Source organism: Equus przewalskii, chromosome 9 (genome assembly GCF_037783145.1).
Source record: "Equus przewalskii isolate Varuska chromosome 9, EquPr2, whole genome shotgun sequence".
NCBI classification, from domain to species: domain Eukaryota; kingdom Metazoa; phylum Chordata; class Mammalia; order Perissodactyla; family Equidae; genus Equus; species Equus przewalskii.
This window is the reverse complement of record NC_091839.1, coordinates 57263071-57289390: the sequence shown is the minus strand read 5'-3', so window position 1 is coordinate 57289390 and position 26320 is coordinate 57263071. Positions and strand designations below refer to the sequence as shown.

The 26320-nt window shown below is 46.6% G+C and overlaps 1 protein-coding gene across 12 annotated transcripts in view; it reads left to right on the top strand.

Annotated features, from left to right (window-relative positions):
- Positions 1–11254, top strand: part of SCML4 (Scm polycomb group protein like 4) — a 113008-nt gene extending 101754 nt beyond the window's left edge. For 11 of the 12 annotated variants that reach the window (XM_070559188.1, XM_008520711.2, XM_008520691.2 and 8 more), the window contains 2 exons: positions 4569–4714; positions 7262–11254. In XM_070559188.1, coding sequence (XP_070415289.1) covers positions 4569–4714; positions 7262–7387 — 272 coding nt within the window. In that variant the 3' untranslated portion in view covers positions 7388–11254. The remainder of the gene's footprint in view (positions 1–4568; positions 4715–7261) is intronic. The other variant, XR_544968.2, reaches the window with a different exon arrangement.
- The last annotated feature ends 15066 nt before the right edge of the window (positions 11255–26320 follow it).

Sequence of the window (26320 nt, the reverse complement as noted above, 5' to 3'; positions counted from 1 at the left end):
TTCCTGGCAGAGGTCAGATTGCCTGCCCAGAATTCACAGTGTCTCTGGTGGCAGAGAAGGAATCCAGCCCAGCCTGGCCTCATTTCAAGCCTGTGGTCTCTCCTTGTCTCTAAAGACATCCTTTCTTCTGATGCAGGCATGTCAGCTTTGAAGGAATAAAAGAAAAACCTGAATAAAATCTAAGGATTGGTCAGGCTCTCTTCTATCTCCCATCTCTCTCACCTCTTAGTGTCTTGAAAATTATTGGACTAGAAATAATGAAAAACACACTGTTTCAAACTATCTGATGTTGCCCAGATTGTGGGCTAGCCTGGGCACCTCACACACTCTATATGGCCTTGTTTCTAGGATGGATACATCCTGCAGGGACCAGGTTGCTCAGAGGAGCTGAGAACAGATCTACCCTCCCCTTGCCTTCACGCCCATTGCCTCCCAACGCAGCTCCAGCTGCCAGAGAGGCTGAGAGGGCGAGGGACTTACAGTTGGCCTGATGAAGGATACGGAGGGGTCACTCTTGGAGGCTGACGGGCTTCCCTTCTAGATGCCAATTGTCAGGCTCCAGCCCAAAGCCACATAGTCACTTGATTCCTTCAATACTCCTGAGAAACAAGACAAAGAAACCGAGGCCCAAAGAGCATGATCAGGGCCCAGAAGGGGCTAGAAGCCTGGCTGTTGGCTTTTTGTTCAGTGTGCTTTGCACACGGACTCAGTGTGAAAAGGTAACTCCTTTCGTGTTGCACAGGACAGCCTGTGGTGTGAAGGGACCGTCCAGCATCACAGGTGGGAGGGCGGGACCTTAGCGACCCCTCCCAACTGCCTTATTTCACGCTGGAGAAGCACAAAGACGCTCACATAGCTGGTGGCAGGGAGGGATTTCTGACTCCCAGCTCATTGCTCACTCCATTCTTCCACACAACTCTGCTGTTAGCTAAAAAGTTGTCTCTGAATTACAAACGAGCAAAGGAAATTATGTGTGTGCTTGTGGGTGTATGTGAGACCAAGACAGACTCACGGAGGGCAGTACGAGTACCTGTGCTGTGAAATTGACCCAGATTGCTTTAAACACTGAGTCATAGTCATCCTATTCTTGATGAATGTGAGTTCAGCTTTAGAAACAACAACCACTCTCTTTAATTACACATCCATTCACAACTGGGTGTCACTTTTCACATGTCTCTGGCAGCCCGGTGAACACATATGACAATACACAAAGTTCTCCATGCTCGAGAATACCGCCTTCCCAGAAGGGCGTTGGGCGAGCGCTTTGCATGCTCTGTTCCTTTAGGAGCAACATTTTTTCACATCCATCATGTCTTACCGCTGTCCAGTCACATCTGCCTGGCCTGGTGGTGTCAGAAGGTGTCTTCCTGACACCTTCACAGCAGCTGGAGGGGGCCAGTGTCGTTATTATCGTTGTGAGCACAGACCACTGCAAAGGCTTTACAAACCTGCCACTGGAAAGTCTCATTTCTAGAGCGAGTTTACGTGCTTTGGATCTTGAGCCACTATGGAGGCGTGGCAGGCTCCCTGCAGCTCTCTGTCTTGTATGACTAAAGGACCCCCTCAGAGAGGTTCTTGAGCCGAGCCCGGCTGCTGCTGCTCCGTCCTGGAAAAGTGAAAAATGCCCAGAGCAAGCACCAGGCATCAGGAGCGAAGCCACTTTCCCGACTGGGCTGTCTCCCTCCGCAGCCATCACCCGGAGAGCTCCTGCATAAAGACACAGCAGCCCCCTTGCTCAGCCCCAAAATGATTGTGGCTGATGGGAAAGTACTTCTTTGACCTGGCGGGAGGGAACTTGGGCTCCCGTGGGTGGTGCTGCGAATCGGTCTGGTATTCTTCCTTCCCATCAAACACAGGAAATTAGATTTGACCTCTGCTCTGATCACTCTAAAATCATTCTAGTACTGAAGACTTCCAGCCTTTGTAATCAGAGCATCTATTATCACCCTGATTAACGCCGACGCTCCGATGGAGTGGAATCCAAAGGCGAACGCGATTCCCGTGACTCCTCGTCCGCACGTTGAGGGCAGATGTCTTCAAATGCAGTGAAATCATCTCTAATGGGCGTGCATCAGCATTCAGCTGGCCACAGGGTGCCCTAACAGTTTCCCAGCAAAATGACCCATGCCAAACCACCCCAGGGGACCCCTCCAGGTCCAACAAGGAAGAGGCAGGGAAAATCGCAAAGTAAATCCGATTCTCGACCAAACCATTATGTATGTAGGACAGACTCAGAAATGCAAGGCTGTGCTTTTCTCAGCACCAATGGAGAACTGTGCAATTCTCAAGCACATTGAAAAAAAGGAAAACAGAGATGGCAGAAAACTGCTGCACCCTGAGACTAGAAGGGAAAAGGAAGTGACGGCTTCTCAACTTCCACCTCAGAATTATTCCGGAGGGAAGCTGCCTCGGTGCTCAGAGCCTTGGCTTTTTCTGGCCTGAAAATGGGATTAAGAATTATCCATACATAAGTTATTTGTACTGTTTCTGCAAAGCATATTGATTCATTTAGCATTTATCGAACTCATATTTACAAACGTATTTACTTAGAGCCATGGAGGAGCCAATGATTATAACCCTTGTGATGAGAGGATCTCATTTTTCGCCACTTTGCCCAGTACACTGTACAGAGAGATGCTCAGTAGATGTTCGTGGAATGAATGAGAGGCAGACGAAAATGATCGTGGTGAGTCCATTCCGACTCCTAGCGACCCTGTGCACAGCAGAACAGAATCCTGCCTGGTCTTTTTTTGCCATCCTCTCACCTTTCTGGCACTGTATTAGACAGTGCTCAGCTGCTATTCATAAAATCCTCAAGAAATTGAAATCCAGCTGGAGGTTGCAGACAAGTACATGCATAATTGTAATATGCGGAACATAGGAAGCATCTTAAAGGAAGAACAAAGATTTGGGGGTTTAAGGTAGAGGAAGGTGGCATCCAGATGGCAGGACACAGAAATGCTGCCTGTGAAGGGGTCTACCTGGGCTTTCACAGCCAGCGGAACCTCTGTGGAAAGGAGGAAGGGTAAACGCCTTCTAGAGAGAGGCACAGCTAAAGGAAGAGAGCCAGCCCTGGTGGTCCAGTGGTTAAGATTCGGTGCTCAGGTCACAACCAGTGTGCCCAGATCGGGCTGTGCAGCAGGGCAGGGGAGGCAGGCAGGGTGCCAGGCGCCTCCTTCCCTCTGTGGAGCACCTGATGCAGGTCAGCCATAGGGCCAGGCCCATTTCCGTCCTCACACCTGCCCTTCCAGGTGGAGAGCATTGCCATTTTACAGCTAATGAGCTGAGTCATGGCCAAATCGCTAGCAAAGGGCAGCTTCAGGGTTTGTCTCAAAGCCCTTCGGCTCCATGTAGGAAGGAAAAAGGGTCCTTGACATTGAGCTATGGACTCATTGCACAGGCAGGGGGCATCCACGAGGAGCTGAGTGGAGGGAGAGCACGAGGCAGTGGCAGTTTTGCTCCAGAAGGAAAGGAGCCCAGGCAGGGAGACCCATTAGAAAACCACTGCGGGGCTTTGGGAGAGAGGTTCCCGGATTGGGGCAGGGCTGGAAGCGAGGAGAGCGGTGTGAGAGGCATCCTTCCAAGAGCTTCAGAAGACTTGAATGTGAGGAGCGAATCAGGCGCAGGAGGTAGAGACATCACAGAGGTTTCAGAAACATGAGAGAGAGGAGGAGAAGCTGGTTCTGGAGAAAGAGGAGGAGTTAGTTTGGGACATAGAAAAAAACGTCACCTCTAAATATTGCCGGGCATCTGATTCATTACTCTCCTCCTCTCTCACTTGTCCGGCATCTTTTAATCTGCCGTGTGGGAAACGCTTTATGCCACAGTGCAACTCATGCACCAATCATTTCTCAAGGACAAGCTATGGATCAGGCACAGGATTAGGCCCTTTGCTGTCCAGTGGGGAGATTGGAGTAAGTGCTCTCCAGACCAGAGGCAGTGGAGGCACTCGGTGTGTACCAGGGGTGGTGAGTGAGATGAGGGCTTCTTTCTGCACATGCGGAGCAGGGAATGGACCCCTCACAGACTGGGCTTCCAAGGACGTGGCATCAGAGACCCAGATGGAGGACCAAAATGCACCTCAATTCTGCCGCGTCTTTATTGTCTCAGTGTAACGCCAGTGGAGGCAGAAAGGACTCGAAGTCATTTTGGCCTCATAACTCTAGAAAGACCTGTTTGGACATTCATCTTAGCAAGCTTTCTCTGGTCACCAAGTATCTGGTTATAGGAGGCCCAGGACCCACTGAGACAGAACTCAGCAAAGGGGTCTTTAAAACTGTAGCGTGAATCAGAATTTCAGCTGTTGAGGGAGGTCCGTTTTCTAATGCTTCGTTCCCTGGGAGAGCAGAGAGCTTTTGCATAGATGGGGAGGGTCTGCCTCCAGGAGTGGCCTCCCGTGCTCCAGGCCCCTGACGAGAGGAGCCACTCACAGCCTTCCTCTGTCACAGGAGGTCGCTCAGGCCACCATCTTGGACTTGAGGGCCAGGTGGGAGCAGGCAGCACCAAGTAGGCGCTGAGGCCCTTTTCCCAGTGTCTGATGGCTCCCCTCTCTGTCCTCACCCATCCAGCCTCAAGCCCTTCTCCAGACGGGCAGGACGCCAGGCGGCCGAGGAGCAGGAACCCCTCCACCTGGACCGTGGAGGACGTGGTCTGGTTCGTGAAAGACGCCGACCCACAGGCTCTGGGGCCTCACGTGGAGCTCTTCAGAAAGCATGTATGCACGTGGTGGTGGGCCTGGCCCGGATGGGGCGGTAGGGGAGGGGAGGCATGGAAGGAGGGAGCTGCAGGCTGTGCAGGTAGGGTGGGGGTCTGAACCAAGTCCTGGGGCACACTCAAGGGAGGCCAGACGGAACCACAGGCTTCTCAGAGCAGAACGACCACTTAGTTTTGTTTTTAAGGAACACTTGTTCCATCTTTTTCCTCATTTTGACCTTTATCAGGAGTGCCTGTTTTCCTGCACCTCCATCCGTCTGTCTGTGCCTTCAGCAAACATCTATAGCACACCTACAATATGCCAGGCAGACTGATAGTGCCTGTTCCTCAGCCATTGAAGCTTAAATGAGAAAATGCACATGAAGTGTTCAACATGGGGCCTGGCTCATAGAGAACCTTCAGTGAGCAGATATTCTTGTAATTATTTAGGAGAGTCTGCAATATACAAAGACGGTAAATGAAAAAAAAAGTAGGAATTAATACCTTACCTGCCAAGCTTGCTATGTTGGTTTTCCATTGCTGCTATAACACGTTACCACAAACATAGGAGCTTAAAACAATACAAGCGTATGATCTTACAGGTCAATGGGTCAGAATCTGAGCGGGGGTCTCACTGGGCTAGGATCAAGGTGTCAGCAAGGCTGAGGAGGCTCCAGGGAGAGCTCGTTTCCTTGCCTTTCCAGCATCTCGATCCACTCTCATTTCTCAGCTCCTATCCCCCTAGCCGCATTCTCAGAGCCAATAACACCAGGCAGAGTGCTTCTCAGGCTGCCAGCTCTTTGGGTCTTCTGGTTTTTTCTTCCACTTTTAAGGACCCTGTGGTCATATTGTCCTCCCTCCCTCCACCCAAGAATCCAGGATACTCTCCCTATTTTACAGTCAGCTGGTAGCAGCCTTAATTCTATCTGCAGCCTTAACTCCCCTTTGCCAGGTAACCTAACGTAGTCACAAGTTTCAGGCATTCGGATGTAGACATCTAGGGGGATGAGAGGGAGCATGATTCTGCCTGCCATAGGTACCATTATTTTTTTCCTTTCTCTCTCTCATTTTCTTTGGTGATTCTGTCATCGAAATCGTACGCTCAGATCTGGGGAGGATCCTCATCTAACCCGACCCTCACATTTTATTGGGGATGTATTTGACCCCGCCTAGCAGTGGGGCCTTGAGAGCAAGGACCACAGCATGGGTTATGCTTAGAGAGATCTGGGTGGAGGAGTCTGGCTCTCTTCCAGAGTGGTAGGAGACGCTGGAAGTGTAGGAGGTGGGGTGAAGAGAGACCATTAGGCAACGAGGCCCACAGGTGAGACTCACCCACTCTGCCATTTTGCCAAGGTCGTGGAGAGTGCATGACAGAGTGGGTACTTCCTCAATGCTGGCTGGCTGGAGAGATGAAAGAGAGGGGCTGGGGACCCCTGCACAGTTACATGAGTCCTGTAACTATGCATCTTCTCCCTATCTGAGCAACCCCAAATTTCTACCCGTTGTCCTTGGTAACCTGAAAATAGCAGTGTATGGGAACAAGGAAACCCAGCCTTACTGGGTTCATGAATTCCACCTGCATTCTGGAGGGCTACCATTCTCAGAGACAAACGGGCGGAATACCAGGACCTCAAGGCACTGGCATTCCTTTAGTAGTTCTTTGTGCTGAGCCCTGGGATGAAGCAGGTGCATTATTTAGTTGTACGTCACCTAGTACTATCGACAGGGCCAAAAAACACGTGAAATCTCTCACAGTGTATAATTAGTAATTTGGTAGTCAGCTAAAGGTAGGTGGGCTTACCAAGAAAAGAAACAGATTAGAGTGATGGATGGAAGTGAGGGCCTTATACCAGCACCTGGAATGGAAAGGTAACCGCTCGTTTCAGGGTCTAATGGATGACACTTTATCTTAGTCAGTTCAGGCTGCTATAACAAAGTATCACAGACTGGCCAGCTTATGAACAACAGCAATTTATTTCTCAGTTTTGGAGGCTGGAATTCCACAATCAGGGTGCCAGCACGTTCTGCTTCTGGTGAGAGCCCTCTTCTGGGTTTTAGGTTGCCACGTTCTCATTGTATAAGGGGGCTAATCCCACTCACAAGGGCTCTACCCTCATGACCTAATTACCTCCCAAAGTCCCCACCTCCAAGTGCCATCACATTGGGGGTTAGGATTTCAACACATGAATTTGGGGGCAGGGGCACAAACGTTCAGTCCATCGACACTTCTGGCTCCTTCAGCTCTAGACTGGATGAGGAGATAAACATCATATGAGGGATATTGGGAACATGGCTGGGGTTATGTTTGGTCCCTTCAATCAGGAGAGAGCAGGAATAGGAAAGATCCAGCGTATCGAATGACCCCAGGGAGATCATGGGAAGAGGAGCACATAGCATTTGTTTGCTTTAATTTATTTTTTCAAGAAGATCTTGCCTTGGGACTAAGAGAATATGTATGGCAAATCCGTATTTCCTTATCTCATCCCCTGACCGCACTTTAACCATAGCCCCAATTCGATTGCTCTGACCATCTTCCCGGTTTTCTTTTTTCCTGGTCCTGTTCCACCAGGAGATTGATGGCAACGCACTCTTGTTGCTGAAGAGCGACATGATCATGAAATACTTGGGCCTGAAGCTGGGACCTGCGCTGAAACTCTGCTACCATATTGATAAGCTGAAGCAAGCCAAGTTCTGAAGGTTTTGGAAAGATTGAAGCAAAGTCCAGACAAGAGATCTCAAGATCATCTTCTGCCTTACCCACACCCGGCCACCATCTCAAAGTAGATTCTCTTCTTAAAAATAACAGCCACAAAGACTTGGTCTTTTTATAAAACTTGTGCGTCTTTGCCTTTAAAAAAATTCAACATGGCCCTTTTGAAAGGCTCCTTTGTGTTAATGATTTGCCAAAAAATTGCAAAAAAACCCCACCAACCCTATTGTTTTTAACATCCCAGATAGGTTGGTTGCTCTTAGAGTGGGTCCTATTTTTATAACGAGAGAGTGGGGAACTGATTGTTATCGCTCAAGGAGAAGGATGAGAGAAGGTGCGAAAAGGACCTTTGTCTCTGAGGCTCCTCAGGGACGCCCACCGCAGCATCACCTGTCTGTGCCGCTGACCCGGGGACCTATCATTGTGAGCCTCGCTTGATTCAGCTCTGGAAGCTGTCTTCTGAGGACAAATGCCTCACCTTGCACTATCTGGAAAACTTGAATTCTTTTGCTCTCTGAAAGAGAAGAAAAATCTTTTCTGTTCTTAGTTATCTGAAGTACTGTGTCGCCCCACTAGAGGGCAGACTGCTAATGAATTTTGGAGACCCTCGCTGCAGTAGCCTGGTAGTTCGGTACTCGGTGGCTGGGTTAGGGTTTCTGTGAACAAGATCTAGCTCACACAGACATAGGGAATTTATTCCACAGTCAGCACCACAGATTGCAACTTGGGAAGAAACTGTCTTCTAGAAGGTTCTAGTTCATATCCAATCGTTATTGACTGACTGAGACGCACATGCAGCTAAGGCAAGAATTTGGAAGTACATTCTTCCCAGATGGGGCTTTGGAGCTCCTTCCCTTCCAGAGTCCTTACTGAGGTGTCGATGTGCTGGCACGCTGAAGAGTCTTGGTGACATTTATCCATGAGTTTTTCTTTAAAAAAGAGGAAGAAAAATGTCTCAACTAAGCTTTGAAATGGGAGAGTGTTGATTTCTAGTTACATTGCTGGATTATGTAGTTGTATCTGTGGCTAATTTTTCTAGTCCTCAACAAATACACAGACATGCTCTTATTGGGTTTAATTCAATTTACAAATAGGTTTTCCTTCCTCACTGTGGCGTAATAGAAAAAAATTGATTTTCTACCCCTCTGCAGCTGTGTACAGGGAAGGACGATGAATCCACAATTCACTAGGCAGAAGGGCAATCTTGTCTCCCTTCTTTTTATCTTTTCCCTTTCTCTCTTTCCCTCTGTCCTTTTTTCTTTCTCTCTCATTCATCAGGAAACATATCTTCAAAATGAATTCAGCTTTGCCATGGGCATATCCTCTTCCTTAAAAAACATCCATAGAGTTGGAGGTGAGGAGATGAATACTAGCCTTTGTGATCTCTGGGAGAGTGAGGATCAAAAGGAAACTCAGGACCTCCCTTGGCCCAAATGCAGATTAGAATACACACACCTTCCTCCGGGAGGCAGCCTGAGCAGGGGTCTCGGCTGGTGAGTGGAGCAGGGTGGGACTCAGCTCCCTCACCCCTCAGCTGGGTGCCCTTGTGCAGGACACGACCTGTACCAACTCGAGGGCAGCCCTGGGTAGATTTGCATATTGATCCTCTGTAAGTCAGTTAGAACTTAGACGAAGATGATAAATATTTCACACCCTGCTGTTAGACCTGCTTTGAGGAGCAATATTTGAGAAAGCACATCACAGCAAAAGCCTTTTTAGACACACAAATAGTGGCTGGACTTCAGGCATGACAGAGAAGGAAAGGAAGAGAAAGTCCTAAACCTTCCACAGAATTGAGCCTGAGTCGTCTGGTTGGAAGGGCTTAATGTCTGCTGGTTTTGGCCCCTCACCAAACGGCCCTGAATCAGGGCTTGGGAAAGAGTCTAAAAGATTCTGAAGTGATAAATGGACTCTGTCCGTCAAAGTTTGATAATTGTAAGTGCTCACTGCTGGTCTGGAATGAGATCATCTCACTCAAAAAGCCATGGATACTTTATGTCGTCAGAACTGCCAGTGTGAAAACAGTGAGGTCCAGAAAACGCCAGGACAGCCCAGGTTTCTCACGCCGCTATTTTTGCTAAATGCTAGAACTTGTGGCGCCTCTTCCACCAGCGTGTGTCTTGTTTAGAGTCTTGAAGATCTTCCTACCCAGCCTCACTAATGGCTCCCTCACCGCAAAAACCTGAACCTTCGTGCCCCCAAATTAAAATCGTACTCCAACATCGAAGATATTTTGAGTAGTTTTCAAGGGAGAGATACTTCCCCATCTCAAGTCTAAGAGAAAACTGGATCCGTGTTCCTGTGGAACTGTCTCACAGAGGTGCTATCTCATTTTGCATTAAACTTTAAGCGGGACAGATTGCTGAAGCCATGATATTTAAGGCTCGACTTTTTAAAAATCTCATTACTCTTAAAGTGAATGCTGCCATATCAGAGACTAATCTGGAGAGGAAATTCTTCCCTGCCTGTTTTTTGCACTGAAATGCAATTAGCCGACCAAATTATTATGGCAGTACCGCAATTATAATTAATTTTCACCCCTTTCAAAAATCTTGTCAAACCAGGCGGCTAACTAGCTTAGCAAATGTGAAACATGCCAGGCCATTTCCTCTAAACGCACCTTGAAGAGTCAGGCCATGTGTGTCACTCTCATGCAAACGCCTCACATTTGTGTTGATACCGTACTTGGTATTCCATCGCCATAGCTTCGCTTCAGGTTGTGGCAAATAATGATGTCGTTCTGCATAATTCCCAATTAGAGTGTGTGAGTGTGTGTGTGTTCACGTTCCAAACATTTCCAATTACGCCTGTCTGTTAAACACTTTTAAAAAAATCTAGAGACAGTTCCATTGCCTAAGGCATTTTAAATATTTTACGAAGCACGTTATTCGCTTTGTGAAGAAGGCAGGTAAAAGATGTGGGTTTTGTGTGTGTGTGTGTATTTCCTGACACTGTAGTTGGAAAAGCCTTTGGAAGTGGCTGGGAGAGTATCAACTACTACGTTTGCTTGGTTAAAAATGCCTCCCCAGGGGCTGGCCTCGTGGCTGAGTGGTTAAGTTCGCGCGCTCTGCTGCAGGCGGCTCAGTGTTTCGTTAGTTCCAATCCTGGGCGCGGACATGGCACTGCTCATCAAACCACGCTGAGGCAGCATCCCACATGCCACAACTAGAAGGACCCACAACGAAGAATATACAACTATGTACCGGGGGGCTTCGGGGAGAAAAAGGGAAAAAATAAAATCTTTAAAAAAAAAAATTTGGTCTAAAAAAAAAAAAAAAAGCCTCCCCAGCTTTGTATCACTGAGGCAAAGACCACTCTATGCTGTTACTACTAGGTATCCCCCCCGCAATAATGTCAGTAGGGTGCACCCTGGATGCACCTGGGGGATGGCTCTGGTTCTGGGCCTGCCCCACTCAGGTGCTGACTGGACTCGACAAGCCAAGGAGGCTCCATGTGGCTGAGGGGCGAGGCCTAGCCAGGGAGCCCACTGGTTAGGGAACAGCCTTCTGAGCTATTCAGTGTACAGGGAACAGCATACCCTGGGCTCCAGTCATTTCCCTTCAGCAGGGCTGCCGAGTTTATTTCCTTTCAGCAGGAAAAAAAGAGTAAGAACCGCTCAGGAGAATCAAATACAATATTAAAATACATTGGGAAGGAATACTGAGCTAAGGTTGGTTTGCTTGAGAAGGAAACCAGTGAGGGAGGGAAGACAAAACTATAGGTTTCTTAGGAAAACAATAAAACAGCACCTCTTCTAACCATCCCAACCCTTTAAGCTGCAATAACCTATTTTTGTATTTATGTGCTGTATGGAATATTTCTTTTTTTAAATTAAAATTATTCTTTAAATGATTTTTTTGATTATTTTAGGAGAATTTTATCATGTCTCTGAAGATAATTGGAAATGTCCAGAGGTGACCAGGGACTCAAATTTAGTCATTGTCAGAAGGTCTTGAAAGATGGAAATATCCCGCTTTCTTTCTAAAGAAATAGCCAGGTTTCCATACGTGTGAGAAGGTGAGTGCTGTCTGATATTTGCTCTGACCAGGCACTTTTATTTTATTTTATTTTATTTGAGGAAAACTAGCCCTGAGCTACCTGCTGCCAATCCTCCTCTTTTTGCTGAGGAAGGCTGGCCCTGAGCCTACATTCGTGCCCATCTTCCTCTACTTCATATGTGGGACGCCTACCACAGCACGGCTTGCCAAGCAGTGCCATGTCCGCACCCAGGATCCAAACCGGCGAACCCCGGTCCGCCGAAATGGAACATGTGCACTTAACCGCCGCACCACCAGGCCGGCCCCCTGACCGGGCCCTTTTCAGTTCTTCTCCCATGGGGTTAGAGCGTGAGGAGATTTGACTCGCTTTTTTTTTAAACTTCAGATAACAAGAGATGGGGTTGTGAAGGAGTAGATGATTTTTTTAAAACCTGCAATATTTTGTTAAGGAGAGGGGTGAAAACCTGTCTGTGGATGTGGTTTATTTTTGTCATAAACACTCCTAGAACTGAGTGGCTGCCCAGCTCTGCCGTTGTCTTGCCGTGTGCCATATTCCCTGTGGCGTGAGAAGACAGACCATGCTGAGCAGCCAGAGGTGAATCCAGCGCTGGGTCAGATGTCTAGAGGTACGAACATTCCTGTGTCCAGCTTGCAATGTCACCCCAGCAGCAAGCCCCGCCACACTCACACACAGCCCCTAAGCTTTCAGCACAGGGAGCCCCAGCTTCCAGGGTGCCCTTCCTTCCAACGGTTATCCAAATCAAAAACAATTCCTTCACGGACAATTGGAAGCTGGATTTTTGGAAATCTAGCATTTACTTGAAAGAAAATCATACCTATTTATTGCCACCAGTTAGATATTATGGAAACATGTCTGCTAACAATTTGCTTTGTGTAATTTGTTCTAATGCTAATCAGCAACAGCCGGGCCACTTCCTGTGGTAAATTCCTTTGCGGTTACAGTGGTATTATCACACACGGACTTCACCAAAATGCTGTGCTTGAGAAGAGCGCTCACTCCAGCTCTCCCAGACTTCAGGAAATTTCCCTAACTTAGAAGCAGTTCTGGGCAAAAACACATTTTGAGAGGAGGATTTGCTTTTCTTCATTCTCTGCTTTCCCAAGCAAGGCCCCAGACCTGCGCTCCTAAAATTCTACATAAATAGCATGGGGGTTCTCCTCACAGTGTACATCGAGTTTGATTTTCTCCAGAGGAAAAGACATCAGGCAGAGCTTGAGAAGGACACCTTCCTCCAGGTCACTGTGCTGCACCCAGAGTCGACACTGAGAGGATGGGGGCATGAGAGGAGTGGAGACACATCCGAGAGCCAAGAGCTGGCTCCGCAGTCAATTAAGTAATGATGTCAGACAGCGTGGGGACAGCAGCATCTTTCTGTCCAAAGAGCGTAAATATACTGCTCAGAATTGCTCCAGGCTGCCAGCCCACCGTGCTCTGCAACGTAGCTCCACCATGTGACCTGAGCCTTACACTTGGTTCCATGCACTAAGCGCTTTTGCAAAGGCCAATACAAACATCTTCCATTGGATCCTACTTTGGAACACACCCAAAGCTTTGCTTCTCCAAACAGCTCACTATGAAATGGCAGACCCTCACTGAGTGTCATTTTACAGTAACCATGTGTGACCGGAGGTTACCTCCATCATAAATGTAGCATCCTAAAATCTCAGGAAGGCTCTACCTCCCCATCTCATGCTGGGACGCCTTCCCCACAGCCCTGAAAAATGGCTCTGCCTGACCACTTCCCATTAGAGGGAGTTCACTCCCATAGGAAGTAGCTTATTCCTCTGTTGGACAGCTCTGATTGCGAAAAAATTATTTCTCAGGGAGACACATATGTCTGAGAATCAGACACAGACGTTTGAGATGAAGCCAGCTCTGCAATCTTTCTCTTTTTAACAGAGCTTGTCCATGCATTAACTGCACCTATAATACAAATTGACATTGGCAAGGAGATCCCAGCTCCACCACGTTAGGGTAAAGGAGCAGACACTTTATGGAAATGTAGGACTCAGATAGGTCATGGCCATCAGATTCATCAGCCCTGTCATGAAAACTAGCAAAATTTTTGTGGCCTTACACACACACACACAAAGGGTGTCCTTGGTGAATCTTCAATGTAGTTGTAAATCTGGCTGTGGTCACATAAGCATGTGAGTTATGTAACCGTGGGTGAATGAATCTATAAGGCCATGTGCCTCATTAACTGTGAAAAAGATGCGATGAGACGTTGAGGCCCTACCTGTTAATTGTACTCACTGGTGATATAACAAACTAAGGAAGCTCTAGTTTAGGCAAAAACAAGTTATAATTGATGATAGAAAAGTAAACATGGGCTGTAGTGAATTTATGAAAAAGTTATACAGTTTATGACCCCAAGCCTGAGTTAGATTTCATGCTTGTGTGTGCATGCATGAGTGGGTGTGTATTTGTGAGTTAATGCAACAAGTGGGAACTGGAGAAGGCTTGAGATGGGATTGCAAAGGGAGATTTTGCTTTCTAGAGCATTCTATCTTATTCAGAAGAACTATCTAGCACTGATTTAGAAATCAGACCCAAAGGTACATATAACATGTAGTTTATGCAGCTTACTTAGATAAAATTCTGGATTATGGAGCAGATTCTCTATGAAAATACTTAAATCTTGGTACTTGGAAAAAGTAGATACCAGTTAGCACCTTGGATAGTACCTGCCATAGAAAAGGCATCTCATTAATATTCATTGGCTGACAATGAATGAATGCTTGACCAGTTCGTATTTTCTTTGAAAGGCCCCTAGTTTCTTTTTGAACCCCATTATCTTTACTGAAAGCAGAATTGCCAAACGGACAGACCAAAAGGAGCTCATGAGATCTTTCATTTCCTCTGGCTCTCCAAACGCTCTCCAGAGAGGTCAACCTCCACAGTCACTGATTTGCATTTCACTCACGTCTTGCTGACTTAAGATCTCCCATTCTGATTGGCCTAGTGCTTGACTGCAAGCATTAGAGAGTAACCGCTGATTATTTACAGCTTTACTTTTAAAACATCTTTTCCTCTTCCTTCTCAATCTGTGACATCTCTCAGCAATGAGTAAGGTTTCCATTGGCTTGTTAACTGTACAAGGAGCGTAAGCATCTCTTTGGGGCAGAGAACTCTTTCCATGAACCTGCGTTCCCAATTCCTTGCTCATCTTGGAGGGCAGGTCAGCAGAGCTGGGCCTCCCCACAAGCCACTCTGTCGTACGTGCTGCTGGTAGCAAGACTTCGAGAATAAGCAGCCCACAGGAGATGGGTAGACGAGAACCTTCCCCTGTCCTTTTCCATTCTGTACCTATCTTTGCCCTTGAGAGCAGATTCAGAAATATCAGAGGCTTCTCTTTTTTCCCAAGTAGTTCCATAAGAGCATTGAGAATAGAATCATGTGACCAATTTCTTTTTATAACAACACCAAAACTTCGAGTGTTTTATCTTCAAAGAAATCAGCTCCAAAGCTTGGGCATCTGTTCCAAGGATGTTGTCACTGCCTGAAGTGTTTTTTTAGCACATCTCTTTTGGGGTCATCTTTAGAAGCGAGGACACATTCTTTTCAAAGTGTTGTTGGAAGTCATCCCTGGAGGTTGGATTTTTCTCTTTTGGAGCAAGTTAAAGCCACTGGGGTTGCGTCTGGTAAACAGCACAAACAATGCATTTGAGATGTAAAATGATGTGTCTCCATACTCATTAGTTTGTCTTTTCCTTATGTGTTTGATACAAATGGTCTGAACAGTAACATGCACAATTCACTTGTTAACTTAAACATATCAGGCAGCCACCAGTATAAGGAGCTACAATGTACAGATTCCTTTGAAGGGCAACATCATCTGGATGTATTACATTCACCATGTTCATTTTAAAGTAATCTTATTGCTGTATCTTCAGGCATCATAAACTGAGGGTATCGTGAGTGTTTGCAAATACGCAGAGACTGCCCTCATATCTAGAACCCTAGAATCCCAGAGGGGTTGGGAGGAAGAAGCCTTGGGGGACACCTGGACTACTCACCTCCAGTGTAGACCGGCCTCCACACCATCTCCCACTGGTTCCACGCCACTCTCTGGGGGTAGATTATGGTGCAGTGCCAAAGAAACAAGCTGTCTGAGTTACTGCCCCCTAATGCCATCTCCTCATCTGGAAAAGGAGGAGGGCATCCAGATGACTTTTAAGGCATTTACAGCTCCGTTTACTTCAGCAAAGGCCAATAGTGGGGCTATTCATTCCTTGCTGTTCTATTTTATGACTTTTAGCTTCTGCCTCTCCTCCTGTCTGATCTCATCTAGATCCTCTTCTCTCATGGGCCCATAACTCCTCCTTAAAGCCACATAAGCATTACTTTGCTACCCTTTCTCATTATTTTTTGCTTTCCATTTCATTCTTTCTCCCTGTCTCTGTGTTTCTTGGTTTCCCTTTTCTGTTTTTCACCATTTCACTAGTTCAAATGGCTTTCAGGAAGCAGAGGGATGGAGGGAGAAATAAATAATTAACAGATAGCCTCTTCTCTCCCTGGCCCAGGAGTCCTAACCCTTGTCTGCCTCCCACTGTCCCGTCATCACCCGCCCACAGCATTCCTTGGCTCCGTCTTGTTTCCGGCCCAATCTCTACTTGTTCTTTCCATTTCTCAAGGTCTAGCCCTCTCAGTCTGTCCTTGACTTTGGGAGCAAGAGTCCTATCCCTTTTGTATGCTTCATTCTGATGACTAACTCTGTGTCTCACTAACACGCCTTATCAACCTTTCTTAAGCACAGGCCCAAATGCCCAACCCAGTAGATGTCCCTCCTTATTCAGCCCTGAAGGTCAAGAGCCAAGTGACCTGGAGCCCATCTGACATACCTCTTGAGAAGCATGGGTTGTTTGTCTCAGCCATGCTATCTCCTGCAATCTTCTTGGAGTCACTCTGACATCCAGTAGCAATTCCAATCATTCCACAGTTCTTTATAGAACATGTAGCTTTGTCCAGACCCACTTAGGACTGACTGCATCTCCTGGTACCAAAGCCAGGCCAGTGCCTAAGTTTAATGAGGAGGGTCAGCCAGGGTCAAAGATGAGTCACAACGACCTACGTCAGAAGCATTTCTGGGGCGAGGTTTTGTTTTCAGACATTTACAAGTCTGCTGAGATGTGTGTAATAGTAAGGGGCTTGTGTCTGGGTAGGGAAAGATGATGGTCTATTTCCCAAAGGAAAATGTGGTTTACAGGAGGGAGAAAGGCAGCAAAATTCTGGAAAGGAGATGCTCTATTCCTGGCCTTTATCCAACACAATCACACACCCTCAAGGTCTTTCTAGAAGTCCTTTGCTTTCTCCACAGGAACTGAAAGTGTTTCTGCCCAAGTTTGGAGGACTTTGATTTATTTTATTATCTGTTGTGTTCTAAGCCACAATATTTAATTTGCTGTCATCTTCCAGCTACATCTTTGATCATTTGAGGATTTAAAAAAATGAGCTCATCTCACCTCATCCTCCAGAAATGTTGAAATATCAGTTGCTTTATATAGCAAATATTTCCATTTTGTAAACATCGATTGATTAGATTGTTTCTCTCCTGTAAATACCTAGAAGTAATTTTATTAATATAAAGATTTTCTACATTAAGTACATTTGTAGATAAATTCACTTTTTATTCTATAACACACAAGAAAACAAAATAAATGGATGAAATCAAATCCTTTCATCATAATTGTCTTCAGTTGCTATTTTTTCTTTTCACTAACCGTGAAAACTTTTTAAGTGCCATTGTAACATCACAAAGCATCATGAGGCCAAAAGGTTTGTGTTTTACCAGCTATGCTAGGCTGTAATTATCTGACAAGGCTCTTGCCAAATAATGAGAGCATCTGAGTAAGTTGAAATCCACGCTCTCTGAGCTCCGCGAGGTTGAGTGATGATGATTGAAATGTTATGCCTTTTGTTTTGTAAGTTGAGAGGTTTATTTTCAGATTCTTTCTTTCAACTTGGCTTTAGCTAATCTCATGTTTCCACCTCCTTATTCTGCATGTCCACCCTGATATGCCCACACAGGAGGTTTTCTGATCTCTCTCCATCTGGAAGAGTGGCAGCTGTGCCCTTTCCTTGGTAAAGATTCCGTCTTTAACCAAGGGTCCAAAGAGGTCATCTCCTCATCTCAGGAAGAGAAAAACAGGGTTGACTACATTCCCCTTTCTCTACCTAGATGGGCTTCCCTCCCTTCTAATTAAAGATTTTTAAAGGATGTGTGTGTGTGTGTATGCATAGAGAGGTGTATTTATGGCTGGGTTTGGGAATTTGAGACAAAGGTCATCCAGAGGAAGTTTGCGCCTCCTTTGCTTGTGCAGAGGCGCGTGTGCAAGAAGGACCCCGCGGATGAGCTGCAGATGCTCCAATGACTTGAAAATTCATTGTGCTTTCACTTTTTATGGACTTTTTATTTCACTTTTACTTCAACTCCATGCTTTATTTAGAAGTGCTCGGGGAGTGTGGAGCTTTGAGCTTAGGAAATGGCGTGGTTTTAGGGCCTAGCTTTTTTTTTTTTTTTAAATACCAATGGATCTAATTTTGCAGACCAGAAATCAGTGAATAGAACTCATTGTAATGGGAAACAGCATTTACATGGGAGAGAAAGAGCAGTAAACTCTGTCACCTGGGGTAAAAGTCTCTCCTTAATTTTTGCCCTTTGAGAGCACCATGCAATTAGCATTTCCTAATATTGGGACAATCCTCTCACCTCAAAGTGCTCCTCTGTAATTGTGTCACATAATGGGAAATTATAACAGGCAATTTGGTTCTGTAATTCAGTTTGCAAAGCATGTAAACATAAGATAACCAAGTTAAATGCAAATAGGCATTACACTAGGTATGAAAAACAGGAGGGAGAAAGGATGCTGTGTCCATAACTTAGAAACAACGTGAATTTTATTTCTCCTGTGCCTCAAAAATGTAGAGTTTATTCAAGTTATTTATCCTCTTGTTTAATTTCATCATATACTGTTCATACAGATGCATTATCTGTGTATGAACATACAGGTATTCTTATTGCACATATTTACAAATCTCTCATTTGTAATAAGCAGACTCCAAGCTAAGCGTGATCTTTAGGAACGAGTAGATGTGCTCATTTTTTACAATGTACAGTATTTTAACAAATAGACCATTCTATACAAAACACCATCTCAAAATGTGCTTTTAATTTTTCAAAGCGTTTTTCTTACTGTTTGTAACTTTTTCCTTTGGGCCAATTCTGTCATTATTGAGAGGGCTTTTTTTAATGTTGTCCCTTCAAGAGCGACTGGTAGGAACACTATAGTCAGATATGCACAGTTTCATTAAATAAACACTACTGGCCTTAATGATTTAATATTTTGGGGTGCTTTTTTTCATTTTTGATGCAGTATTTTTTTCTAGTATAGTGTATCATGGGCCTGGGAGTAAGTCAATACAGTTTCTGAATCTTAAGATTCCAAGACAATGCAGTATTTTCCGTTCATGCTATAAAAAGTATTTCTGTATTTTTAATAAAGAATGGAATTTATGTGAGCCTGTGTATATGTTATCTCATCAACTTCTTTATGTTCATTATTATTTCATCAGAACTATTTCCCAGAAGTAGACAGCAAGGAAAAGCCTTTCAAAGGGGATCCTTTGATAGCTGAAGCCAAAAAGGCCTGATTCGCAGCTGCCGGGGAGGCCCCTCCCACCGACCGCCCACAGCACCTCCCAGCTCTGCCTCAGGAGTGCCTTGGTAGAGGAGCCCAGGGTTCCCTCTCAACTTCTCTTCCTGTCTCCCCGACCTTCCTATTCCAGCCTGTGACCACAACGGGGCAGCCCAGGGCAGAAAAGGAACTTGAGATTTGATCAAAGATCCCCAGTGAGTGTCCGCCCAGGGTCTTCGTGGACTAGTCTTTCCTCTAGGATCGCCTTCCTGGTCGGCAATGAGGGATGTGGACAGCCTCCTGTGGTAGTCAGAGGATTAAAATAAATTACAGCGTTTGTAAAAGCCCCTCGAACAGTGTCTGTTAAATCTAGAAACCTATTCCAGGCCGTTTACTCCCATTGGCTGTGACCCTAGCTGTTTGGGGGTCATGACCGCTCTTGTTTTTTGATCCAGGCCACACCCTGACCTGCTAATTCCTGGCTCAAAGGCCTCCATCCTGTCCCTGGAGCTTTGCAATGATCCTTAACAAAGGCAACATGGTTCCTAATGAAACGATTCCGTGGGTAGGAGGGTTGGAGGAATCCTCTCATGCCAGTGTTCTCTGTCGCTGGGTAGGGCCAGCAAGGGAAGCCTGGGGACAGCTCTTGGGGAAAGTTGGGGGTGCAGACCTCCAAACCTTCTCTCACTATCTGCCCTTAGGTTGCTTAAAACTTAATAGACTACTTTCAAGCTCATCTTTCCCCTCTGTCCTCCAGCACAGGTCCAAACTAGGTGGCCTTTCTCATATGTCCATGAGGTTCCTGAGCCACCCCAAGAAAATGCACCTACAAGTGCCCCCATACACCCAGGTCCCAAGTATCCCTTCTCAGAGCCTGCTCTCATCCAATGGTTAGATGCAAGCTCTGGAAACCCAGATTTTCTTACTAGTTTCTTCTTTCTTTTCTTCTATGACGAGTTTTAGTTGTGGTTGTACCAACTGTAGTATCCTAAATATAAAAGGCCCAAGTGAGGAAGAAATCCCGAAGTAAGTGTTACATGCTTTTCTGTCTTTTATCTGTGAAATCTGATCATAGATGTGGCCTCCTGAACCCTTTCAGGGCTAGAAAGCAAGGAGGGACTCCATGATGTGGGGAGGCATCTTGCCCTGTATTGAATGATTGTGTGGCGTGCAGCAGACACCACTGAAGGGCAGAAACAGCACAACCAGCATGCATGGTGAGGTTTGAAGCTAGTGTACAGGCGTGTACACACCTGAACACGCATATGTACCTGCTCTGCCTTTGCCTCATTCCCTGTTTCTTAAGAGCCAGAATACAGATTGGATCAGAAGCCACAAAACTGTGTCTTAGTCCTGGCTTTCCCACCGACCAGCTAAGGGTATTGGGCAAGTTGCTCACCTGTCCAGACCCCAAGGAGTTGGACTAGCTGAGGTCCACCTTCCCGCATCTCCACCCTGGCCCAGTCTGGGGGGACCACAGTCTACGGCTTTGGAGTAGAACAGGCCATTCATGACTAGACTCTGTTTTCGTGATCCTGAGAGTCCTGAGCTGATAGGACCCATTGAAGCCCTTCGGGGAAGAGAGAGGTTCACAGAGCTGAGACCAAGATGACGACCTACCTCAGGGGTCTCTCTCCAAAGAATCTATGAGGGAAAGTAGTTCTTAAGAACAGAATGGAGTTGATTTTCTCAGGCAGGTTACCAGAAAAGAGAATTTCCTGCATACTATGCATCACTGTGAAAGAGATACTGCTCCATTGTAGGAATTCAAAGCGCCATCACATGCATTGAACACGGACAGATCTTGCCTTCTGATCTCTAAGAACTTCCATTCATTTTAGTGCTCAACGAACTTGCACGTTTTCTCATTACCCTTTTCATAAAAAAATCATTTTTTAAGTGGAATTGCTTTTCTCCTTGAACTCTTCACCAAGGTTGATTCGCTATCCGTCTCGGAGTGGCTCCTAACTTACTGTTAACCTATTAGTGGAAGCAATAAAAAATATTGAGAGGCAAAGGCTATTTAGATGAGAAATATTTCTGTGAAATCCCCTGGGATCGGGAGGTGGAGGAGCAGTGGATCTGACAGTAGCTCTGTTGCCGGTTTCAGACTAACAGGTTTGGCAATGATGTTTTGTTAGCAGCAATTAATCAGCGAATCCCATTACTTAATAAGGTTATCACTCTTAGCAAAAGCTGCAAATTACAGCTTCTTTCTCCAAGCTGAAGATAACATCCTTAAAAATTTTGCATCTACAAATGGTATCTCGTTAGCAGAAACTGGGTAAACAGAAGCACGTTGAAAATGCCTTTTGCGTGCAATTCAGGCTGATGTTTTTACCCAAAGTTGTACAGTCATGTGAGCCTGCTATTTCCCTTCTCCACCGTCGTTGGGTGCTGGTGTGGACTGTGAATCAGAAAGAGGTAGGAAAACGCTCCTTTGTTCATCACCAGCTGCAGGAGTCACTCTCGTGTCCTCCGAGAGTAAATTCATAGGCTGGTAAAATCCTCACTAAGTACCACCCATCCCAGGTCCCTCTGCTCCTCTGTCTTGAAGGATTTAGTCTACTAGTGATTCAGTGATCCAGGAGAGTCTTGTCTTTCAAGTAAACCATCTCCATTAACCCCTGCAACTCTCACTTCACATCTCATCACAGGGTTCTCAGAGTAATCTATGAACTGTGGCTCCCCACCTCACCTGTCCCCACTCCTGCCCTTGGCTCTTGCTGGTGTTTAAATCCCACAGCCTCATCTGCCAAAATTCCACTGTGAGGGTTCATACACGTGCACCCATCCCTTTCCTTGTGGGGCCCAAGACCTCGGAGAAGGATCAGGTGGTGCTAAACTCATTGGCGTCAGCCTTGACCTCCTACCAAGATGGCGTCATGTCCCATATGGAAGGGGAGGTCATGTAACAATGAGTGTATCATGTAGCTGATGGGAGGTGCTGTGGAAGCCCCTCAGAGATGGGGGCGAAGGAAGCTGCTCCCCCTTTGCAAAATACAGGACAGGAGGTGCTTGGGAGAAAGGTGTCTGGGGGCCAGGAGAATATGCAGTGGAGACTTTCTCTCGGGCTTCCCCTCCAGAGGGGCTGGGCTGTGTCTGAGCACTGCCCCCTGCACTCACAGATGTAGACCCAGCTGACCTGCTATTCCATCTCCATAGCGCTCCTCTTTCCAGTTCAGTTGTTTTGTTTTGTTTATTTTCCTTTTGGCTCAAAAAGCTCCAGAGGGGATAAATTTGAGAATTTTTCTGGTGTATGTGTGTTGTGTGTATGTACTGAGTCTCTACCTCGTTCCAGTTGTTGATGACATTTCCCTCCCACCCTTTCTCTCTCCCCCCACCCACCCCTTCCCACCCATTCCTGGTCCCTAGCATTTCTTAGAGCTGCATGTGATTTCCCCGGGGAGGGACTTTGTGTTTTCTGGCTGAGTTATCCTTTATAAATTTCCAGTCAACCATTTCCCCCTTTCAGTTGCACCACTGCATCCTTCCTCCACTTGGCTCTTGAAGCATTTTTTCTTAGTGTTTTATTTCCTCCTCTTGCCTTCTCCATCCCCACCCCCAGTGAGAACATCTCTGTGCATGTCTCACAGCCTTATATTTTCCACCAGCAAACACACTTCCAAGGGCCTTAGTGACTTGTGAAAATTCCTTCCAAACTTGTCTCCTGGAAGCAGGATGGCAGATGAAAGATTTCTTCGTTAAAATTAGACACTTTAAAGAGGCATCCAGTAAGCCTCCAAGAATCCCCAATGGGCCTGTGTCTGAATGGAGCTGGCGAGGAGGCCAGAAGGAGTGGTGGACTCTGGAAAGCCTAGGACGAAGCATGCTGGGGTTCTATCCCCCTCTTTCTGACACAGAATCACTCCCCTGGGCAGCGAGGTTTTGAGCCTGACGGGTTGTTGCTTCGCTTCCCACCCATTGCTCACACTGTGACTTCTGCTTGAAACAGCTCGTGTATGAGGTACCTGGAGGTCCCCATGACCCATGTTCTTGGAGAACAGAATATGATTTACGACTCGAGAAGCTGGTCAAGGCTCTGGACGTAATTCCAAGCTGTGATGTCTCATTGGGGCTCCTAATGTTTGATTATGCAGCTGGGTGGCATCCCCTCTAAAAGGAAGCTTTCGTGACATGAGCCAGTTCCCAGCTGGGGGTTTTAACTGGACCAGCAGAGAGCAAACAGAGCATGGAGGAAACTCCTGGGCAGGGCCGGAGGAAACTCAGGGCCTGGGAGAGTGGTTGTCTAAGTGACTGAGAGCAGGGGAGAAGGAGGCTCCTAAATGGTTCCTCTTCTGAGCCAGGCTCAGCTCTGGGTGCTTCACGCACAGCAAACATCTCACTGATTCCTTAAATGCCCCAGCTTGAAGGGAGCTGGAAGGGCAAGGTGAGCACATGGAGGGCAGGCTCCAGTGCGGTACTGGGGCAAACCAGAACACCGGAGGGGCTGGCAGGAGCCCCCGACTCTCTGTAAGGTCTTTGGTGCCTCCATGAGGACCGAAGGGATGGGTGATCTGGTCTTGTGGTTAGGCCTCTGTCCGAGGCAGGAGCCATCTCTTAGGGGCCCACTCCTCAGTCTACACGGACACTTTCTACTTCTTTCAGAGACTTAGAACACAAGCTTCTAAAAAGCTACTGAGAAGCCAAGCACAGAAATGGACAGAGATTTTATTTTTTTGCCACCTGGCCCACCTGACAGAAGCCAAGAATAAAACACCTTCTCAGCAGGCACACACACACACACACACACACAGCACTAGCAGCAGATTGGCCCCATCCTTTACTGTAGACCCTTGTTGTATCTAACTTTCAAGCAAACTATTAGGATCAACATCCTTGCCAGAATATTGAATCCCAAGGCAGGCAGACGAATGACCTGTGTCACTAAAGTCTTTCTTATCCAGCTATCATCCACCCTCCTCAGTGCAGCCTCTCAACATTCACTTTCACGCATATTGTTTCTGCCAGCAGACGTGAGCCAGGTCCTGCCACGCCTTGGTGTGTAAGCACCTACCTCCTGAAGCAGGGACTGTATTCCCTCACTGAGCTGTGTGAGACCTGACCCTGGCTATTGACCAGGAGGCAACCAAGGGGTTGAGTGGAGGTCAGGGGGCAGATCTTGAAGAGTACAGGTACCATCTTGTGAGGCTCCTGAGGAAGTCTTTACATTGTCTCTGGGCAAAGGGAAGTTGTTTTCCTATGTCGAATGAGAGAGCCCTGCTTCCACTGGCCTGGAGAATTGATAGCTGAAGATTCTTAGGTGCTTCCAACCAATGTCCCTACCCCAAGTCCCAGGGTCCCACTCTTTCACTTTTAGAGCCATGAATTTGACATATGAGACCTAAGGCTGCATATTCAGTATCCTTTGCAGCTCTGCTATATTATTATTATCGGATCTTGAGACTGATTTCAGCACAGTTTGTCCCATGGATGCAGGAGATAAGAGTTAAGGACTGCCATAGAGGCCCTCTGGCTTTCCCAGCATACTCTAAGCTGGCAGTAAGCTGTCCTGAAGGTTTTTTTTTTTTATCAAGTGTTGCAATGCTATCAAAAACTGTGAGCACCTACCATAATCCTTATAATTACCCCATTCTACCAATCAAGAGCCATGGCCAATGGATATCCCAGTGGTTTCCAATTTTTGCTGCATATAAGAATCACCTGATGATTTTTTAAAAATGCTGATACCTGGCTTCCACCCATAGACAGTTTGATTTCATTGGTATGGGGTGGGACTGAAGCATGCGGTTATTTTAAAGCTCCCACGTGATTTTAATGTGCAGCAGTTTGGAAACTACTGGATAACCCAGTGCCTCATCTTCCACCTCTACTTCATCACAATTAACCACAGGTGCAGACTTTAGTGATGCTACTGAACATCATGGGTTGTTACTAGTCCACTTACCACCAGCAATGGGGGCCCTGTGCCTTCAGACCAGTGAGTAATTCAACTCCAAAATCCCATTCTGGGCGTCTGCTTTCTAGAACCACTCTTGGGACTGTCTTTTCCCAGATTCCCTAGAAAACAGAGGCCAAGCAAAAGCTTATATGTTAAGACTTTATTGGGGAATGGAATTCCAGGGAAACAGAAGTGAAGACAAGAGAAAGAGAGAGCAAATATAAGGAGGTGCATTACCAAGCTGGCCACGGCTCCATGAGAAACTGATTGCTCAGTTCTGCAGGAATGTCTCCAGAGAGGCCATATGACACTATCCATCCTCAAACAGTCCTTCCCAGGGGAAGAAGGGAGAAGGATTTGTCCTCAGCTCCTGTCTTCCATTGGTCTTGGTTTGCCAGTTGCCATTTCTGGATTGTGTATGTGTGGGCACCAAGTGGGTCCCAAGTATCTTGCATCTCATAGTAAAAGGAAAGCCCAGAAAATGAGAGGCAAGAGATGTGCGGCACAGCATGTGAGGAGAGGCATTGCATCAGTTGTCTATTGCTGTGGAACAAACCATCCTAAAACTTAATGGCTTAAAGCAACAACCATTTCATTTGCTCACAGTACTATGGGTAAGCAATTTGGGCTGGCTTTACTGGAGTGGTGCTTCTGCTGGTTTTGCCATGGGTTACTCACACAGCTGGTGTCATCTTGTGGCTTAACTGGGGGTTCCTTGGGCTGAATGGTCTGAGATGGCCACACTCACATGTCGGGCAGTTGCTGCTTGCCAATGGCAGGGTCTTTCTTCACAGGGTTGTTTACCCTCAAAGAGGCCAGCTCAGGCTTCCTGACATGGCAGAATTGTGTCCCAAAGTGGGGAGACAAGAGTCTGCAACGCTTCTTGAGGCTGAGGCTCAGAAGTCACACAAGGTCATTCCTACTGGTCCTACATTCTACTGGTCAAAGAAGTCACAAGGCCAGCCTAGATTCTAGGAAGAGGACATTGGCCTCTTGATGGGAGGAGAAGGAGAGGCACACGCAATGGGCATGTGTGTAGCAGTGGGAGGGGTCATTGCCGCTGTCTTTAGAAGCAAACTACCTCAAGCACTGTGACTTTATGCCTGCAAGCCCTGGTCCGTGGCAGTGGTGGAGGTGGCAGCAGCCATCTGGCTCCAAGATAGACGGAATAGCACAAGCTGTAGTTAGAGCCATTCCAGCCAAAATCCAGGGAGAACGTGTGGATCTGGGTGGCCAGTACCTGAATCCAGTTCAGCGTGTACAACTATTTTAGAGAGCAATGTGGCAATACCTAGTAAAGTTGAAGATGTACCTACACAACAACGTCAAAATTCCACCTCTAGAAATTCTCACAACTGT